We start from the raw sequence: 18,975 nt of genomic DNA on the forward strand, positions 1-18,975 counted from the left end.
TTCAGGCAGAGGTAGGCATGGTCTTTAAGGCTATGGTTGTCCCTCTTCACTGACACCATCATCCTCCAACCCTTAAAGCCACAATTCTGTGGCTTCCTTAAGTCCAGTTTGGCTATTACCACCATTTCTTCCCCACCTTTTCCACCTTCCCCTTGAAGCTGTCTGTAATCCCACAGCTTCTCTATGTCGCCATGGCTTTTTTGATACTGTGAATTCTCGTTCCTGTCCCTTTCCTATGGATAAGACCTTGCTGTGCTCTGATTTTCATTGCTTTTAGGCAAACCTTTGGACCCCATCCACAAAAACCCTGGTATTAGACACCTAGTCTCTCCTTGGGTCGTTAACACTGACTGACCCATGTTGCATACAGTGGAAAACCCACTGAAAGTCTTCGTCCTGTTTTGTCTACCCTGTTAGGGTTGCCCTCAACTACATTCATGGGAATGGTGACATCCACATTCTACCTTGTTATGCCTCTGAGAAAAACCCCAGCATCTCCACCTGGTACTTGACCTAAAGGGCCCCAAATTTATTCACTTTTCAAATGTATTTGTCCTCAATATCTCTTAGATAATCAATCCAAATGGCTGCCTAATGGTATCCTAGATTCACAATGTTCCAAATATTACTTGGGACTTTTACAACTACTAAGAGTAATCAGAGAAATGGAAAGAGATTTCCCATTCCCTATATTCCAGCTTTCTCTTATCTTTGCTCCAAGCCCTGTTTGTTTTTTCTCTGCCCCTACCCCTGTCACACACACTGTGTGAATGTTCTGGCTTTTAAAGTTGCTTTGATGGATCTGTAAGTCTGTTGTAGGTGTGGGAACTGGGAGTCAGACGGAGCAGGCAAGGGAGGGAGAAAAGAACAAATGTGTACACATTCCTCTTTGGCTGGTGGCTCTCTCAGCTCCCTCCTTTAGCTTCTTCTACACCTAGAGGGCAAAAGCTACTTCTATCTCTAAGCTTTTTTTTTTTTTTTTTAGAAGAGAATTACTTTATTTTTTTCCATCTTTATTAAATTGGGTATTTCTTATTTACATTTCAGTTGTTATTCCCTTTCCCAGTTTCCAGGCCAACATCCCCCTAATCCCTCCCCCTCCCCTTCCTTATGGGTGTTCCCCTCCCCATCCTCCCCCCATTACCGCCCTCCCCCCAACAATCCGGTTCACTGGGGGTTCAGTCTTAGCAGGACCAAGGGCTTCCCCTTCCACTGGTGCTCTTACTAGGATATTCATTGCTACCTATGAGGTCAGAGTCCAGGGTCAGTCCATGTATAGTTTTTAGGTAGTGGCTTAGTCCCTGGAAGCTCTGGTTGCTTGGCATTGTTGTTCATATGGGGTCTCAAGCTCCTTTAAGCTCTTTCAGTTCTTTCTCTGATTCCTTCAACGGGGGTCCTATTCTCAGTTCAGTGGTTTGCTGCTGGCATTTGCCTCTGTATTTGCTGTATTCTGGCTGTGTCTCTCAGGAGAGATCTACATCCGGCTCCTGTCGGCCTGCACTTCTTTGCTTCATCCATCTTGTCTAATTGGGTGGCTGTATATGCATGGGCCACATGTGAGGCAGGCTCTGAATGGGTGTTCCTTCTGTATCTGTTTTAATCTTTGCCTCCCTATCCCCTCCCAAGGGTATTCTTGTTCCCCTTTTAAAGAAGGAGTGAAGCATTCACATTTTGATCATCCGTCTTGAGTTTCATGTGTTCTATGCATCTAGGGTAATTTAAGCATTTGGGCTAATAGCCACTTATCAGTGAGTGCATACCATGTGTGTTTTTCTGTGATTGGGTTACCTCACTCAGGATGATATTTTCCAGTTCCATCCATTTGCCTATGAATTTCATAAAGTCATTGTTTTTGATAGCTACCTAAAAGATGCTCCAACGAATAACAAAGACACATGCTCCACTATGTTCATAGCAGCCTTATTTATAATAGCCAGAAGCTGGAAAGAACCCAGATGCCTTTCAACAGAGGAATGGATACAGAAAATGTGGTACATCTCTAAGCCTTCTATGTTCTCTTCTTTTTTATGGGGATGTCTGAATCTTTTAGGTTTGGGTACTATGAAATTGTTGTTATCTGATGCTCTACTTCAATGAAAAGCTGGCTCTGGAGTTGGGTTATGGCTCCGCCTTTAGACCCAAGCATGCATGTCAGGTGGGCCACCTGACTATGTGGCAGAGAAAGGAGAGGAAAAGATTAGCCTATTCCCAGTGGGAATTATCATTACCCATTTCAGACTCCTTTTGGTGTTGATTAACTGAAAACTTTTGTTAAGGTATAAATCATAGCTCAAAATTTGTAAAACTAGTAAGTAAACTTTTTATACTTCAAGACTTTTAAGTATATTGAGTATGGTTAAAATCTGTAACAAAACAGTTAACTTAAAACTTGTAACACAGAGGGTTGATAATTAAAATCTACACCTACATAATCTTAAAAGAACCATGTGGCATGATGCAATTTGCAGTTACAAGTAACATGTGACTTGCCACCATCTTAGCTATTGTCCCCCATCTGAAGGGAGGCAGTCATATGGTTGTCCACCGTCCTTACTAGGACCCTTGGAGATGGTGGATGCCATATGACTTCACTACACTCTTCAGTAAAAGTGGCTCAATGATATAAAATAACCAAGGAGGCCACAATTGATCTCCAAAATATTTTGGATTGAGATGGATTTTTGTTTAGGCAATTCTTGTCCTGGGAATAAGAATAACAGATGAGGAGAAAAATCATAAAAAAAACTAGGCTTACCAAAAACATAGTATTTAAAAACAACATCTTATAGTGCTAATTCCTCTACCTTCATGAAAGAGTTTCAATATATTTCCTGATCTTACAAACTGACCATCCATGACATTTATGATTGTCACTGTTAAGCTGGAGGTTTGGGAACAAAGGCCAAGATGGTGTGAGCCAAGAGGTCCCCACCCTTCTGACCCAGAACCCAAGTTTGCAAAACCTCACACAAAACACTGGACAAAGCCAGCTCCTAGTTCTAGATTCCTAAGTGAGCACCAGAACTAAGAACTCACTACAGGGCCCTAATCTCACCAAATAAGGCTATAACCCTAGTACCTCACCATCATGTCACAACTCCCTGTACTTCCTCTTTAAAAAGCACCTACCTCAATCCATGAGCAAGACTTCTCTGACTTCCTCCTGTGAGATCAATGACACATATACACCCAGAGCTACTCCAAATAAACCTGCTTTTATATTTAGAATTTGAGTCAATTTGGTATATTGCCTTGGTGGAGAAGCCATACACTCACTAACAACCTTCTCTCTGAGGAGCACAGGTGAGTCTGCACAAGCTAGAGCACATGCAGATAATATCCACCAATCTAAAACTGCCCACCCAGTTGTGCTAAAGTTGTTCCCAAATGGGATCCTAACTGGAACTACAATACCCGAGGGCATTTCACCTAGAGATCAATTTGTAATTTTCCTCCTGACCAGTCTCCTTAAGGATACCCTTAAATACAACAATACAACATGCACACACAAGCACATGCACACATACATACACACACACACACACACACACACACACACACACACACACACACACAGAGCCACCTTACAAAGGCCCTCCTACAATATACTAGTGTGAATCCTGATGGAAACAAGCCCTTATGATCTACTTCTCCCAGAGATATTAGGACCAAACTTAAATGCCCAAAGATCAATCACTGCAATCACTGACTTCAGAGACAGAAGTCTTAATTGTGGCCTTTAAGGTATACTATGGTAGAGATGAGAAAGCCTCAAACCAAAAAAAAAATCTGATGTTGTAAATATACCTTTCAGCAGGTCATAGCAGCTTCCCAGGCTCCCTTGCTTCCAAAAGCCCGAGAAGTCCTTACTTAAAATGCTACCAGAAGAGTCACTAGGTGTGGGCATGCCAGAACTCCCACAAACCCTATTGACTATGCCCAAGGTACCCTTAAGTGGGAGACTGGGCTGTTGACTATCACCCCATGGCCCTTGTGGCAAGGGGACATCAAGCCCAAATCACCCTTCAGTCGACCTCCCAGGTACAGCCATGGGTGACTAAGGGATCCTGAACTCCCTTGGCTCAGCCACCACCATCTCTAACAGAGAACCATGGGTAGTAAACAGTATCAGGGTAAACCATCACTTTACTTCTAGACACTGGAACCACTTACTCTGTCTCAACAGTTTTGGTGAGTCACCTCTCCTTTATTCCCCTATTTTCATGAGAAATGCCACCACTTAGTTATATTTTTAGGGGTATTCTCCTTACTCATTCTGTCCTAGTAATACCAAACTTGCCCAGTCTCTTTGCTAGTGAAAGTGAGAGCCCCTATTTCTTTTGCTCCTCCAATCCACTTGACTCCAGGCTCACTAGCCATTCCCCTCCTCTTTTCTCTCCAAACTACAATGCAACCCACCCTTTCTTTTACTGACATTCCAGGTGGATTCCCGGGTAAGGGATTCCCAAAAATCCTCCATAGCCAAATATCAGTCCCCTCTTGTCATCCAATTGCAAAGCCCTACCAATTACATCACCCATCCTCACCCTCTTTTCAAAGTCCCAGGGGACTTAAGCCTCTTATCTCTGACCTCTTAAGAAAAGGACTTTTGTGGCCCATGTCTTCTTTTAACACTTCCTTACACACACTTTAAAAACCCAGTGGAAGTTACCACTTGGTTCAGGATCTCTGACTTATTAACTCTGCATTGGTTCCTCTCCAACTTGCAGTACCCAACCTCCTATACTCTCCTTTCAATCACTGCATCAGAGGCCTCTCATTTTTCTATCCTAGGCCACAAAGGTACTTTCTTTTCTGTCACAAAATATTTTTTATTTGAACTGACTTATATACCCAGCTTTATACCCAACTCAAGTGGACTGTCCTACCCTAGGGGTTCCAGGAGCCCACATCTATTTGGCCAGGATTCAGCCTCTGACTTACTTTGTCTCTTTCTACATGTAAGTTTATACAATAAGAAGCTGATCTTCTCCTCTACAGGATGGTCTTCTCATCCCTACAAACTGTCCAGGCTGACATTTCTACTTTACTAAACTTTCTTTCTGACCAGAGATGTAAGACTTCACCCTCTAAGATCCAGCTATTGACCCCTCAGGTTACTTATCTGGGACTAGCTATTATTCTAACTTTCAAACCCATTACTCTAGATACAAAGTACTTAGTCTATGAATTTCATAAAGTCATTGTTTTTGATAACTGAGTAATATTCCATTTTGTAGATGTACCACATTTTCTGTATCCATTCCTCTATTGAAGGGCATCTGGGTTCTTTCCAGCTTCTGGCTATTATAAATAAGGCTGCTATGAGCATAGTGGAGCATGTGTCTTTTTTATATGTTGGGGCATCTTTTGGGTATATGCCCAAGAGAGGTATAGCTGGGTCCTCAAGTAGTTCAATGTCCAATTTTCTGAGGAACCTCCAGACTGATTTCCAGAATGGTTGTACCAGTCTGCAATCCCACCAACAATGGAGGAGTGTTCCTCTTTCTCCACATCCTCACCAGCATTTGTTGTCACCTGAGTTTTTGGATCTGGAAAATATCATCCTGAGTGAGCTAACCCAATCACAGAAAAACACACATGGTATGCACTCATTGATAAGTGGCTATTAGCCCAAATGCTTGAATTATCCTAGATGCATAGAACACATGAAACTCAAGATGGATGATCAAAATGTGAATGCTTCACTCCTTCTCTAAAAGGGGAACAAGAATACCCTTGGCAGGAAATAGAGAGGCAAAGATTAAAACAGAGACAGAAGGAACACCCATTCAGAGCCTGCCCCACATGTGGCCCATACATATACAGCCACCCAATTAGACAAGATGGATGAAGCAAAGAAGTGCAGGCCGACAGGAACAGATGTAGATCTCTCCTGAGAGACACAGCCAGAATACAGCAAATACAGAGGCAAATGCCAGCAGCAAACCACTGAACTGAGAATAGGACCTCCGTAGAAGGAATCAGAGAAAGAACTGGAAGAGCTTGAAGGGGCTCGAGACCCCTTATGAACAACAATGCCAAGCAACCAGAGCTTCCAGGGACTAAGCCACTACCTAAAGACTATACATGGACTGACCCTGGACTCTGACCTCATAGGTATCAATGAATAGCCTAGTAAGAGCACCAGTGGAAGGGGAAGCCCTTGGTCCTGCTAAGACTGAACCCCCAGTGAACGTGATTGATGGGGGGAGGGTGGCAATGGGGGGAGGGTGGGGAGGGGAATACCCATAAAGAAGGGGAGGGGGAGGGATTAGGGGGATGTTTGCCCGGAAACCGGGAAAGGGAATAACAATCGAAATGTAAATAAGAAATACTCAAGTTAATAAAAAAAAATAAAATAAAATAAAAAGAAAGTACTTAGTCCAACCACTCACAATCCCTACCACCTAGGATGGAATTCTGTCCTTTCTAGGGATGGCTGGATTCTTATGGTCTTGGATCCCCTTTCTCCCTTCTTGCTGGCCCCTATATGAGGCAGCTCATGGAGCATCCCCTTGAACCCTTTCATAAGCCCTTTCATAAGCTTCAATGGGCCCTTCCAGCCACAGTCGCTAATCAACAAGATGAACTAATAGCTCTAACCCGTGCCTTTTAACTAGCAAAGGGGCTTGCCCACTCCAAACCAAGCTTTTGATCTGTCGCAAGCTGCTGATTTGACTCTCCTAAGGCCCATAAGGGGATCATCTGTTTCTGCTGGCTTCTGTCATCCACCATATTTGATTTTAAATTCTAGGATCTGCCTCTTCATCTGTTTCTTCCCTCCACTTGCTCTAACCATTTGTCTCTCGTTACCTACATGGTGAGTGTCCTCTCTCTGTCTCCTAGAGCCAAAATGCCATCTGGAACTTGACCATGTTAGCAACAGTCTAATTACTAAATCTCTAGTGGGATTTGTTCCATAGTGTGACTTTGCCGTAGTTCTTGGCTCCCAACTGCAAGGACATCCTTCTGTCAAAAAAACCCTTACAATAGTTTCAAGAGCCTTCATTCCTTAAGGGTCTGTACCTTTTGTCATCCTGTCTGAATTATAGTGTTATCATTTCATATTGACTTTAATCATAGGATATAGTAGCATCAAGAGAGGCCCCAAGTAGTCAGAGGTAAGTCTGAGCTTTCCAGTCCAATGGAATTGTTTTTATAAAAAGGAATACAGTATAATGAGAACAAAGATTTTCATTTTAGTATACCAACCATAAAAGTATCTGAAATAGATGATCGTCTTCTTTTGGTTAATGGGGAAGCCACTGAGCTAGGGCTGTGTCTTCTTAAATCTTCTGGAAGAATTTCTTCATAAACTTCATCATCATCTTCATCGTCTTCATCATCCTCATCATCTCCATCAGCTCCATCGTCATCATCATCATCATCATCATCATCTTCAATCTCTGAAAAGTAGCAAAGTAAAACTCATGTTATATTTGCACAGGGACCCAAGAGAAGGAGGGGCAGGCCCTTTCTGGTTCCCACCGACAGGGAGAGCTGAAAGTCAGTGGAAAGGAACGACTACATGCCTGAAAGCAGAACACTCTGTTCCCATAACAGGCTGAAAGAAAACAGGAAAACAGGTCTACAGCACTCCTGACACACAGGCTTATAGGGACAGTCTAGCCACTGTCAGAAATAGCAGAACAAAGTAACACTAGAGATAATCTGATGGCGAGAGGCAAGCGCAGGAACCCAAGCAACAGAAACCAAGACTACATGGCATCATCGGAGCCCAATTCTCCCACCAAAGCAAACACTGAATATCCAAACACACCAGAAAAGCAAGATCTAGATTTAAAATCACATTTGGTCATGATGCTGGAGGACTTCAAGAAAGACATGAATAACTCCCTTAGAGAAATGCAGGTAAACACAAGTAAATAAGTAGAAGTCCTTAGAGAGGAAACACAAAAATCCCTGAAAGAATTACAGGAAAACACAATCAAACAGATGAAGGAACTAAAAATGGAAATAGAAACAATAAAGAAAGCACAAAGGGAGACAACGCTGGATATAGAAAACCAAAGGAAGAGACAAGGAGCCCTAGATACAAGCATCACCAACAGAATACAAGAGATAGAAGAGAAAATCTCAGGAGCAAAAGATTCCATAGAAATCATCAACAAAACTGTCAAAGATAATGGAAAACAGAAAAAGCTACTGGCCCAAAACATACAGGAAATCCAGGACACATTGAGAACATCAAACCTAAGGATAAAAGGTATAGAAGAGAGTGAAGACTCTCAGCTCAAAGGACCAGTAAATATCTTCAACAAAATCATAGAAGAAAACTTCCCTAACCTAAAAAAAGAGATGCCCATAAACATACAAGAAGCCTACAGAACTCGAAATAGATTGGACCAGAAAAGAAACTCCTCCCGTCACATAATAGTCAAAACACCAAATGCACAAAATAAAGAAAGAATATTAAAAGCAGTAAGGGAAAAAGGTCAAGTAACATATAAAGGCAGATCTATCAGAATCACACCAGACTTCTAACCAGAGAAGGAGATCAAAGGGATACAGATTGGAAAAGAAGAAGTCAAAATATCACTCTTTGCAGATGATATGATAATATATTTAAGTGATCCCAGAAGTTCCACCAGAGAACAACTAAACCTGATAAACACTTTCAGCAAAGTGGCTGGGTATAAAATTAACTCAAATAAATCAGTAGCCTTCCTCTACACAAAAGAGAAACAAGCCGAGAAAGAAATTAGGGAAAAGACACCCTTCATAATAGTCCCAAATAATATAAAGTACCTCGGTGTGATTTTAACCAAGCAAGTAAAAGATCTCTACAATAAGAACTTCAAACCTCTGAAGAAAGAAATTGAAGAACACCTCAGAAGATGTAAAGATCTCCCATGCTCATGGATTGACAGGATTAACATAGTAAAAATGACCATTTTGCCAAAAGCACTCTGCAGATTCAATGCAACCCCCATCAAAATTCCCATCCAATTCTTCATAGAGTTAGACAGAACAATTTTCAAATGCATCTGAAATAACAAAAAACCCAGGATAGCTAAAACTATCCTCAACAATAAAAGGACTTCAGGGGGAATCACTATCCCTGAACTCAAGCAGTATTACAGAGAAATAGTGGTAAAAACTGTAGGGCATTGGTACAGAGACAGGCAGATAGACCAGTGGAATAGAATTGAAGACCCAGAAATGAACCCACACACCTATGGTCACCTGATTTTTTACAAAGGAGCCAAAACCATCCAATGGCAAAAGATAGCATTTTCAGCAAATTGTGCTGGATTAACTGGAGGTCAGCATGCAGAAGAATGCAGATCGACCCATGCTTATCACCCTGTACAAAGCTTAAGTTCAAGTGGATCAAGGACCTCCACATCAAACCAGACATACTCAAACTAATAGAAGAAAAAGTGGGGAAGCATCTCGAACACATGGGCACTGGAGAAAACTTCCTGAAAAAAACACCAATGGCTCATGCTCTAAGATCAAGAATCGACAAATGGGATCTCATAAAACTACAAAACTTGTATAAGGCAAAGGACACTGTTGTTAGGACAAAACAGCAACCAACAGATTGGGAAAAAATCTTTACCAATCCTACAACTGATAGAGGGCTCATATCCAAAATATACAAAGAATTCAAGAGATTAGACTGCAGGGAGACAAATAATCCTATTAAAAAATGGAGTTCAGAGCCAAACAAAGAATTCACACCTGAGAAATGTCAAATGGCTGAGAAACGCCTAAAGAAATGTTCAACATCTTTAGTCATAAGGGAAATGCAAATCAAAACAACCCTGAGATTTCACCTCACACCAGTGAGAATGGCTAAGATCAAAAATTCAGGTGACAGCAAATGCTGGCAAGAATGTGGAGAAAGAGGAACACTCCTCCACTGTTGGTGGGATTGCAGACAGGTACAACCATTCAGCCTGGAGGTTCCTCAGAAAATTGGACATTGAACTACCTGAGAACCCAGCTATACCTCTCTTGGGCATATACCCAGAAAATGTACCAACATATAACATAGACACGTGCTCCACTATGTTCATAGCAGCCTTATTTATAAGAGCCAGAAGCTGGAAAGAACCCAGATGCCCTTCAACAGAGGAATGGATACAGAAAATGTGGTACATCTACACAGTGGAATATTACTCAGCTATCAAAAACAATGACTTTATGAAGTTCATAGGCAAATGGATGGAACTGGAAAATATCATCCTGAGTGAGGTAACCCAAACACAGAAAAACACATATAGTATGCACTCATTGATAAGTGGATATTAGCCCAAATGCTCAAATTACCTTAAATGCACAGAACATATGAAACTGAAGAAGGATGACCAAAATGCAGATGTTTCACTCCTTCTTTAAAAGGGGAACAAGAATATCCTTGGCAGGGAATAGAGAGGCAAAGATTAAAACAGACACAGAAGGAACACCCATTCAGAGCCTGCCCCACATGTGGCCCATACATATACAGCCAACCAGTTAGACAAGATGGATGAAGCAAAGAAGTGTAGGCTGACAGGAACCGGATGTAGATCTCTCCTGAGAGACACAGCCAGAATACAGCAAATACAGAGGCGAATGCCAGCAGCAAGCCACTGAACTGAGAATAGGACCCCCGTTGAAGGAATCAGAGAAAGGACTGGAAGAGGTTGAAGGGGCTCGAGACCCCATATGAACAACAATGCCAACCAACCAGAGCTTCCAGGGACTAAGCCACTACCTAAAGACTATACATGGACTGACCCTGGACTCTGACCTCATAGGTAGCAATGAATATCCTAGTAAGAGCACCAGTGGAAGGTGAAGCCCTGGGTCCTGCCAAGACTGAACCCCCCCAGTGAACATGATTGATGGGGGGAGGGCGGTAATGGGGGGAGGATGGGGAGGGGAACACCCATAAGGAAGGGGAGGGGGGAGGGGTTAGGGGGATGTTGGCTTGGAGACCAGGAAATGGAATAACATTTGAAATGTAAATAAGAAATACCCAATTTAATAAAAAGAATTGTCAATTGCATCAAATTTAACTCCTTATTTCAGAATTAGTTCCACAGTATTTGAATAATTGTACCTTTACTGTGTTTATACTGCTCAACATGCCAAAATAAACACCTGTCTCACAAACACTTCATTGCAAGATTTATATTTTTTAAAAAATGTTTTACTAATAATGTTTTTTAAACAAGTATAGTGGCATATGCCATTAATCCCCGCACTCAGGAGGCAAAGGCAGGTAGATCTTTATGAATTCAAGCCAGCCTTATCTATATAATGAGTTCTAGATTAGCCAAGGCTATAAGCACTACATGTCTGTTTTTGTGCCAATACAAACATATTATGCCATAACTCTGTAATATATCTGCCATTCTTTTGTTTTGGTCAGAATTGCTTTGACTATTCTAAGTCTTTCGTGCCTCCATATGATTTTAGAATTGTTTCTACTTATGTGAAGAATGTTGTAGTGATTTTTATGGGATTGCACTTCTCTTAGTAGAATGTAATTTTCACAATATTAATCCTGTCAATCCTCATGCACGGGAAGGCTTTTCATCTTTCAGTGTCATCTGAGTCTCTTTCTTCAGAAATGTAAAGTTTTCATTGTCGAGGTCTTTTACCTCTAGGTTTCACTAGGTTTATTCCAAGTTTTGGTTTGTTTTGTTAAGATTAGCGTGGATAGGAATATTTCCATGATTTTTTTCTGAGTACATTTGTTATTAGTACATGAAAAGGCTAAATAGTTTTTTTTTTTTTTGGTTCTTTTTTTTTTTTCGGAGCTGGGGACCGAACCCAGGGCCTTGCGCTCTAAATAGTTTTTATAAGATTATTTCATATCCTGACACTTTGCTTAAAATGTTGATCACATGTACAAGTTTTCTGGTGGAAATTTTAGGGTCCCTTATGCAAACGGGAATAACTTTACCTCCATCTTTTTATGTGTCCCTTTAGTTTTCCTCCCTTTTCTTAAATCTTATGTACAGCAAAGGAAACAATAAAGAGGAGCTCCCAAAGTAGAAGAGAATCTTCTAGCTATACATCTGATTGAGGCTAAATATCCAGAATACATGAAGAACTCAAAAAAGTAAGTATAAACATCAGAAAAAGAACAACACAATGCAAAAATGGGCTATAGGTCTGAACAGAGAGTTCTTAAAAGAAGAAATGAAAACAGTTGTGAAATACCTTTGGAATATTCAGCAACCTTAGAGATTCGGAAAAGGAAAAGTAAAGGCTTTCAAATCTCACCTCAGATAAAATGGCTATGATCAAGAAAAAATATGATCAGAAAACTGACATCAAATGCTAATGAGGATGTGGGAAAAGGGAAGCCATAATTCACTGTTGGTGGGGCTGCAAACCTGTACAGCAACTATGATAATCAATGTGGAAAGTTCTCAAAAATTTTTATGGTCCACCTACACCACTACTTGGTGTATATCTGAAGGAATTGATATCCTATTCCATAGGTACTTTCTCCGTTATGTGCTTTTACCTTGTGTGTATTTATTAACTATTTAATTGAACTTAAGCCCCCTTTAATAGGAGGGAAATCCTACCTGGTACTTACAAATAGAACTGTGACTGGCAAGATCACAGATTCTGGAGGAGAACCTACTACTGTTAGTTCCCTAAATCAGTATAAATTCCTTAACTGCATTATAAAATATACCTATCCTTATATCCATACATAATATAGCTATCACCCTCTCATCAAGAGAGAGGGAGGGGGAGAGAGGGAGGGAGGGAGGGAGGGAGGGAGGGAGGGAGGGAGAGAGAGAGAGAGAGAGAGAGAGAGAGAGAGAGAGAGAGAGAGAGAGAACTAGCTAGCTAGCTAGCTTTCTTTTGGTAGCATATCTGCCTCCTTAGAGATCTAAACTTTTAGGTCAAGTTTCAGTCCAGACCTGCACAAATGTGTGTTGACCTTTTCAGAAATGTTTTCCCCTCTCTGGAACCAAAAAAATGGGGTTGATTCATCTTGTACTTGCCTAGTCTCTGTCGTCAACTTTCCCATTTGAAAACACCAAGATGAATGCGTGCGACTTAGAACATTATTTTAAAATACATGAGTATCTAAGTTCCATGCATCTTTCAGCCTCCATGACAAAAACACTGGACCAATAGAGAAGCAAAAGTAGAGTGACCCCCCCCCCACTTCTCAGGAAATTTCTGTCTATTCAAAGGAAAGGCAGGAATATTCTTCCTCTTAATCAACAAGTATCCCCTCCGATTCTGTTTAACCTATAAAAGCAGAGTAGTTAGTTGTGAGCTGGATGCCCCTTTCCCCCAATAAACTTGCACTATTAATGTCAATGTTTAGTGCTTGGTTTCATTTTTGGTTTTTGTCACCGTGAAAGGAAAATCATCCCCTACAGGAGGTCTCCTCTGCAAAAGAGACAAACAAATTATAGAGAACCAAACTATTATTCATGATAAACAGGAGAATCTATTTCCTAAATGCACCAAGGTTCTCAGAATTAAGAATCAATGTGGTACACCAGTAAAACGGAGAACACTCACATTATCATCTTGATACAGAGATGGAAGTTGACAAAATTCCATATCATTTCACAAGAAAGGCTTTCAAGACATTGGAAATAGAAGGAACATTTTACAACCGAATAAAGGATATTAATGGACAATGTGCAACTAGCATTGCACTCAGTGAAACAACTGAAAACTCTTTCTGTGACTTGGTGTGATATGTTTTTATTCCTAGGCAGAATCAGGCAGATCTCAGTGGGTTGGAGGCCTGCCAAGGCTACATATTGAGACCTGTCTCAAAAAAAGGAAAGGGGTGTCTTTCTGTGGACTTTTAAATGCAAATATACACACACTGTGCTTTAATTCAAAATTTCAATTTTTTATTACTAGTATGCAGCCAAATGTTTGACTTCTGTATATTGAGTTTGTATTTTACAAACGATAATCACTTTTTAGTTCAGGACTTTTCTTTAAAAGTATTTTTCCTGAGACAGTGAATATTGTTTCTGTAATATTTTCTGAGACTGTCCCCCTTAGCATAAAAAGGCAAAGGGGAACACAGCATATAAAGCTGAAAGAAAATACAAACATACAGAAACACTGTATTATTGTCACTCTCTGGCTTCAGTGAAAAAATACTATTTTATGCATATGAATATTTTGCCCAAATGTATGTGTATATAAATATGGTTGCTTGGTGCCTATAGAAGGCAAAAGAAAGTGTTGGATCCCCTAGGACTGGAGTTACAGATGTTTGTGAGCTGCCATGCGGGTGTCAGGAATTGAACCCAGGTCTTCTGCAAGAGCCTTAAGAGCTCTTAAATGCTGAATCATTCCTCTAGTTCCAAACTCAGCCTTCATATACCAACTAATTAATACGAAGGTTGTAGGAATATTTAAGAGGTTTACTAGAAATGAGAATCAGACCACAAAATTTTACCAAAGAGAAAATTTAGCAAAATTACCAGGTAGGGATTCTTCTTCAAAGCTGTCGTCAGAGTCTTCAAGTTCAGAGTCAATGGTCAAGCCTTCAAAACTCGATGTATCCTCAACAATCTCGGAACTAAAATCTTCACTAAATAGTACATCTCCATCATCGCTGATGCTTTCATCAGTGTCGCTATCCCTATTTATATAAATGATCTCTAAGAATAAAAGAAAAACTAGATTAAGTACCATGTTAAATGAACAGTTTAGCGGACTAAGATATAAAGTTATGGACTGTTTAAAATCTCTATTCTTGGGGTTGAGGATTTAGCTCAGTGATAGAGCACTTGCCTAGTAAGCACAAGGCCCTGGGTTCGGTCCTCAGCTCCGAAAAACAAACAAACAAACAAACAAACAAACAAACAAAATCTCTAATCTTTGAGACAAATTCTTACTGTGTCGCCTTAACCGGCCTATAATTTGCTATGAAGAAGAGATTGGCCTTGAACACACAGATATCTACTTGCATCTGCTTCTCTCACATGCTGGAGCTAAAGTCATGGGCTACCACATAGCCTAAAATACTATATTAGCTCACAAAACTGTATGTAGCTTTTTTATACGTGTGAGCAATACAAGTTAGCTAATGAATGAATTTAATATGAATATTGAGATATATTAATATATACATAGAAGCTATCATTTCTACTAATTCTAATTTTGTAGAGCAATATAAATTTCTTCACTGGAGCAATAAATGTCTTCTAATAATGTACTCAATGCTTTTCTTTTAGATCTAAAATTATAAAACTGTTATCTCATAGCCACATTTGTAGTGACCAATAATTTACAAGTCTATTCTCAAAAAATCCATTTATGGTAACCAATGATAAAGTACAAAAATAAATATTGTTAAAAACCAAACTAAATTCAAACTAAATCTCAAAACATAAAACAGGTAACTACACATGAACTACATATGAAATATCAACTCAGTAAATATTCTATTATCTGTACTTTCAAATATTTAAACGATCTTTCTAATTTCTTAAAGTTGTCCTTTAAAAGAACATTTTGCTCAGCATAGTGGCATACACCTTTAACTCCAGCACTTGCAATGCAAGGACAGCCAGATATTAGTGGGTTCCAGGCCAGCCAAGGCTATCCAAGCTAAATAAATACACACATTCCAGCTCTGATTTTTAAAATTACATTTTAAAAACAATATACAGTATTAATCACTCTCTACACATTACCGAGACAGCTCCTCCTGTCCATCTGGGAGGCTCAAGCCCGGAGGGTTTGCTCTTTCCAGATGGCATGAGCTCCTCAGTGAGAAGCAGTCTTAACACATAAACAAAAGCAGCCTTTCCCATTGTCTGGACCCTTCAAAGTCAGCCACACGGGTGAGTAAAAATAAATAAATAAATAAATAAATAAATAAATAAATAAATAAATAAATAACAAATTACTTCTAGCACTTATGTACTTCAATTAAAGTTTAAAACTAAGGCACATTTAATTCCAGGGCTAGAGAGGTAGAGGCTAGCCTGGTCTAAATATCCAGCTCCAGGTCAGCCAATTCTACATAAAGAGACCCTGTCTCAAAACACACAAATACACACATACACAGGCATGCGCACATGTACATGCACATGCATAGGCGCATGCACACACACACACACACACACACACACACACACACAAGCACACAAGCACACACATAGAGAGAGATCAAAGAAACAGTAAAATCTGCATCTAGCCCAGTCCCATTTTATAGAATACCAAGTAGAAAGGTTGCTTGGAAAACCACACTTTGTAACCATTAAAACCAGTTTGCCAGTTCATGTCATTAATAATCTAAGGCAGAACGTAGAGAGAGCAGGTAGCTTTTCCTTTTTGCTTTTGCTTTTTTGTTTGCCTTTGTATATTTTTATTGAATAGTTTATATATTTACATTTCAAATGTTATCCCCTTTCCCAGTTCTCCCCACTCCTAACCCTCCTCCCCCTGCTTCTGTGAGGATGCTCTCCCACCCACCCACTCCTACCTCAACACCCTGGCATTCCCCAACACTGGGGAAACGAGCCTTCACAGGACCAAGGGTTTCTCTTCCTATTGATGCTGGACAATTCCATCCTCTGCTACATATGCAGCTGGAGCCGTAGGTCCCCCCATGTATACTCTTTGGTTGGTGGTTTGATCCCAGGGAGCTCTGGGAGATCGGGTTAGTTGATATAGTTTTTGTTCTTATAACGTTGCAAACCCTTTCATCTACTTCAGTCCTTTCTCTAACTCCTCCATTGGGGTCTCCCTGCTCAGTCCCATGGTTGGCTGCAAACATCTTAAGCTTTTTCTATCAAAGGACCGCAAAGCACGAGGCCTAATCCAGTAACATGCCAAAAGGCACCCCACCCTAATTTCAAAAAAGCCCTCATTTTACAGTTGTTCCCAGACAGTACATGTGTCCCCTAAAAAACAAACAGCAAGCTCAATACATGGGAAAGCTTCTCTACAATACCTCTGTATCTTATTATCTTCCTCTTCCTCTTAACACGTCTGAAATAAAATAGGAATTTTTTTTTCTCGGAGCTGGGGACCGAACCCAGGGCCTTGCAAGTGCTCTACCACTGAGCTAAATCCCCAACGCAGGAAATTTCAAACTGGTTAACCCCCAAGGTCCCAAAGCTCTGTTTAGGTCTCTGAAAAGTATTCTTTCAACCAGCTTTTTAAATTCAGAACATAGTTAAAAGGAATACTAGTCCTTCCTTATCTTAGCCTGTCTCCACTAAGACAGGGAGATGATAAGAAAGGATCAACTCATTTCAGAGATTCATACCAAGTATTTAGCAAGTGGCCAAACTACAAAAGCTCATAGGAACTGGCGGACTAAAAGAAGTCCTATCCTAAAGACGAGTTGCTTTAATTCGAGGCCGCAAATTGTAGTCATTCTTTCCAAGGGAAAATTCTCTCCCATCACAAGTGTCTACCAATAGCATTAGCCACACACCATGCAAACACACAAAAATACTTTTGAGAGCTTGCACCCAAATGGACGCGTAGTAGTACATGAACCCTCCCTCCATGCATCCATCCCAAGGGTTTGGTAATCCACTGGAGATTCATCTATCTCCTGGATCGGCAATTACTAGAAACTTTTACAGTGTCTTGAAATTGTGGAAGGAACTAGCTCAGGTTTGGTTCTCCAGGAGCCACGGACACCTATCACTTCAAGACCCAGAAAACCCACAAACCCCCAAATCCCGCCTAAACCACCGGAAGCCATGTCACGGGAAATGCCCAGAAGCTCCAGAAATATATTTGAATCCCTACGATATGAAGAACCTTAGGATCTCTTCAAGTCCCTAGACTTGAGTCCACTCTAGCTAGCCCCAGGACGCCAAGAACTGTAGCATCTGTTTAGAAAGCCCAAGAGTCAGCAAAAGCGGAGTTTCAGGCTTCCTGCGTAGACCCGGAACTACGCAAGCAAGGCTGAAGCCCGGGCGGGAAGGGATGCTACCCCACCTCCTGCCCACCCCCACCCTCTCCCGCCGAGTTTCTGGGACGCCATAACAATCTAGAAATATCCAACCTCTAGCCTGTAGTTTCACCTAAGCTTACCACCCCTCACCCTTTCCTCTCCTTCCCTCTGCCTCCTCTGACCGGACACCACCAATCCTGGCTTTACCTCTAGCCCTCAAAAAAGCCCTGAGTTCCTCGGATGCACGCACCTAGGAGCCTTTGGTTACCTCAAGCTCCCAGAATACGGGGAGCCCCCTTGCCCACTCCCAGTCCCACACATATATTGACTACTTCTGGCTAGCTAGATGATAAAACAAACTAGCCACCAGAACAGCAACCGGACAGCCTGAGAACCATCTAATTTTTGCTGTCGCCAGGGCTGCAGTCTAAGGCATGGGGACACCCTATCTGGCTTAAGCATGTGCTAATGAAGCAAAGGGAAGGGGTTCTTACCGTCCTCTCCAGACATCTTGAGGCACAGGCGCCTTGCAACGACTATCTCCAAAAACGCTTGGGAAATGTCTGCACGAGCAAACAAGCGCCAAGCGCTCGCTCCTGGAGGGCGTAAACTTAAAAAAAAAAAAAAAAAAAAAACAACCCCGCTGCGGCTGCGCAGAAGCTTCTAGTACATATGTAACTCTTTGGGGGGCAGGAACAACCATTTTTGGCCGCTGGCCAACCTCGGTCCAGCATTTATTTAAAAATGTACATCTCGGGGTTGGGGATTTAGCTCAGTGGTAGAGCGCTTGCCTTGCAAGCGCAAGGCCCTGGGTTCGGGCCCCAGCTCCGAAAAAAAAAAAAAAAACGTACATCTCTTTTACATAATATAGCCAGTAGCCAGCTATTTACCTCCACCCTCCACGAAGTGAGTTTTAGAAGTAAATAAAGAGCATTCAATTCAAACTTTTAAAATATGCCGACAGGTTCCTCCAAGTCATCGTGCTGCTTAAACTACACTTCACTGTTTGCTATTTTCTAGATAGTTCCGTGCTTCATTCCTCCATGAAATAACTGCTATGATTTACGTAGTACTATCCATAG

The 18,975-nt window shown here is 41.1% G+C and overlaps 1 protein-coding gene across 1 annotated transcript in view; it reads right to left on the bottom strand.

Moving 5' to 3' along the window:
* Positions 1 to 18,500, bottom strand: part of Bend2 (BEN domain containing 2) — a 93,133-nt gene extending 74,633 nt beyond the window's left edge. Inside the window, exons 1-3 of the mRNA XM_087601100.1 lie at positions 18,388 to 18,500; positions 14,451 to 14,630; positions 7,216 to 7,409 (exon numbers count right to left, since the gene is read on the bottom strand). Coding sequence (XP_087457226.1) covers positions 7,216 to 7,409; positions 14,451 to 14,630; positions 18,388 to 18,403 — 390 coding nt within the window. The 5' untranslated portion in view covers positions 18,404 to 18,500. The remainder of the gene's footprint in view (positions 1 to 7,215; positions 7,410 to 14,450; positions 14,631 to 18,387) is intronic.
* Between the last annotated feature and the right edge of the window lie 475 nt (positions 18,501 to 18,975).

This window comes from Rattus norvegicus, chromosome X (genome assembly GCF_021556685.1).
Source record: "Rattus norvegicus strain SHRSP/BbbUtx chromosome X, alternate assembly SHRSP_T2T, whole genome shotgun sequence".
Taxonomy (NCBI): Eukaryota; Metazoa; Chordata; class Mammalia; order Rodentia; family Muridae; genus Rattus; species Rattus norvegicus.